Source organism: Otolemur garnettii, unplaced genomic scaffold, assembly GCF_000181295.1.
Source record: "Otolemur garnettii isolate 467f Iridium unplaced genomic scaffold, OtoGar3 scaffold00005, whole genome shotgun sequence".
Lineage (NCBI taxonomy): Eukaryota > Metazoa > Chordata > Mammalia > Primates > Galagidae > Otolemur > Otolemur garnettii.
The window spans coordinates 3,299,674-3,300,679 of record NW_003852400.1 but is presented as its reverse complement, the minus strand read 5'-3'; the positions used below and the strand labels follow the sequence as shown (position 1 = coordinate 3,300,679).

Here is a 1,006-nt window from a genome sequence, read left to right as displayed (position 1 = left end):
GTCATTGTTGTTTGGCGGGTCTGAGCTGGGGATTCGAACCCGCCACCTTAGGTGTACATGGCTAGCGCCTTAGCCGGTTGAGCTATAGGCGCTGAGCCTGAAGTCACTTTCACTATATGTTTACATGCAAAACAATTTATTTCTTGATGATTTGAAAAATCATTATCACTAACCATAGTGATAATAATAGTAATAATACTAATTAATAGCAACTAACATGAAATATTTATATACTGGACTCTGAGCACTAAAAAATAAAGTTAATGCATCACTTAACAATGGGGTACACAGTCTGAGAAATGTATTATTGGGCAATTTTGTCACTGTGCAAACATAGAATGTACCGACACAACCTAGATGTTTACAGTTTATAGTTTACCACACACCTAGGCTACATGGTACAGCCTGTTACTCCTAGGTTTCAAGCCTGTACAGTGTGTTACTGTACAGAACAGTGCAGGCAGTTGTAACAAAATGGTAAGCATTTGTATGTCTAAATGTAGAAAAGGTACAGCAAAAATACAATAATTTTATGAGACTACTGTCAGACATGTGGTCCACTTTTGAGCAAAACTTCAGTTATGTGATACATGACTAATATATGTGAAGCAAAGCTTAAAACTTTATATGGTAATTCAGTTCTACTTCATTTCAGACTATTACTCACCAGCTAACATTCTGAGGACGAATAATGATCTTTCGGTAGGCCCCTGATAAGGAATAATCTCGAATTTTGTGTCTCATGTTGTCAATATCAAGATTGTCTGCTGTTAGCATTTCTCTGTAGGCATCTCTAACTAACATAAAATATAAAAAGTTAGTTGGAATGCAGCCTATCAACAAGTTACCCTGAAGTTGATCACAAATAGTATATCATGTAAACTAAGTTAGGTCACCTCAATTTATTTTATTTTTTTATTTTTATTTTTTTGAGACAGAGCCTCAAGCTGTCCCCCTGGGTAGAGTGCTATGGCTTCACTGCTCACAGCAACCTTCAACTCCTGGG

At 36.7% G+C, this 1,006-nt stretch overlaps 1 protein-coding gene across 1 annotated transcript in view; it reads right to left on the bottom strand.

The window, feature by feature from the left end:
• The window catches only part of PUS7 (pseudouridylate synthase 7 (putative)), a 64,448-nt gene that overhangs the window by 3,039 nt on the left and 60,403 nt on the right, over positions 1–1,006 (bottom strand). The window contains 1 exon segment of the mRNA XM_023519621.1: positions 668–797. Coding sequence (XP_023375389.1) covers positions 668–797 — 130 coding nt within the window.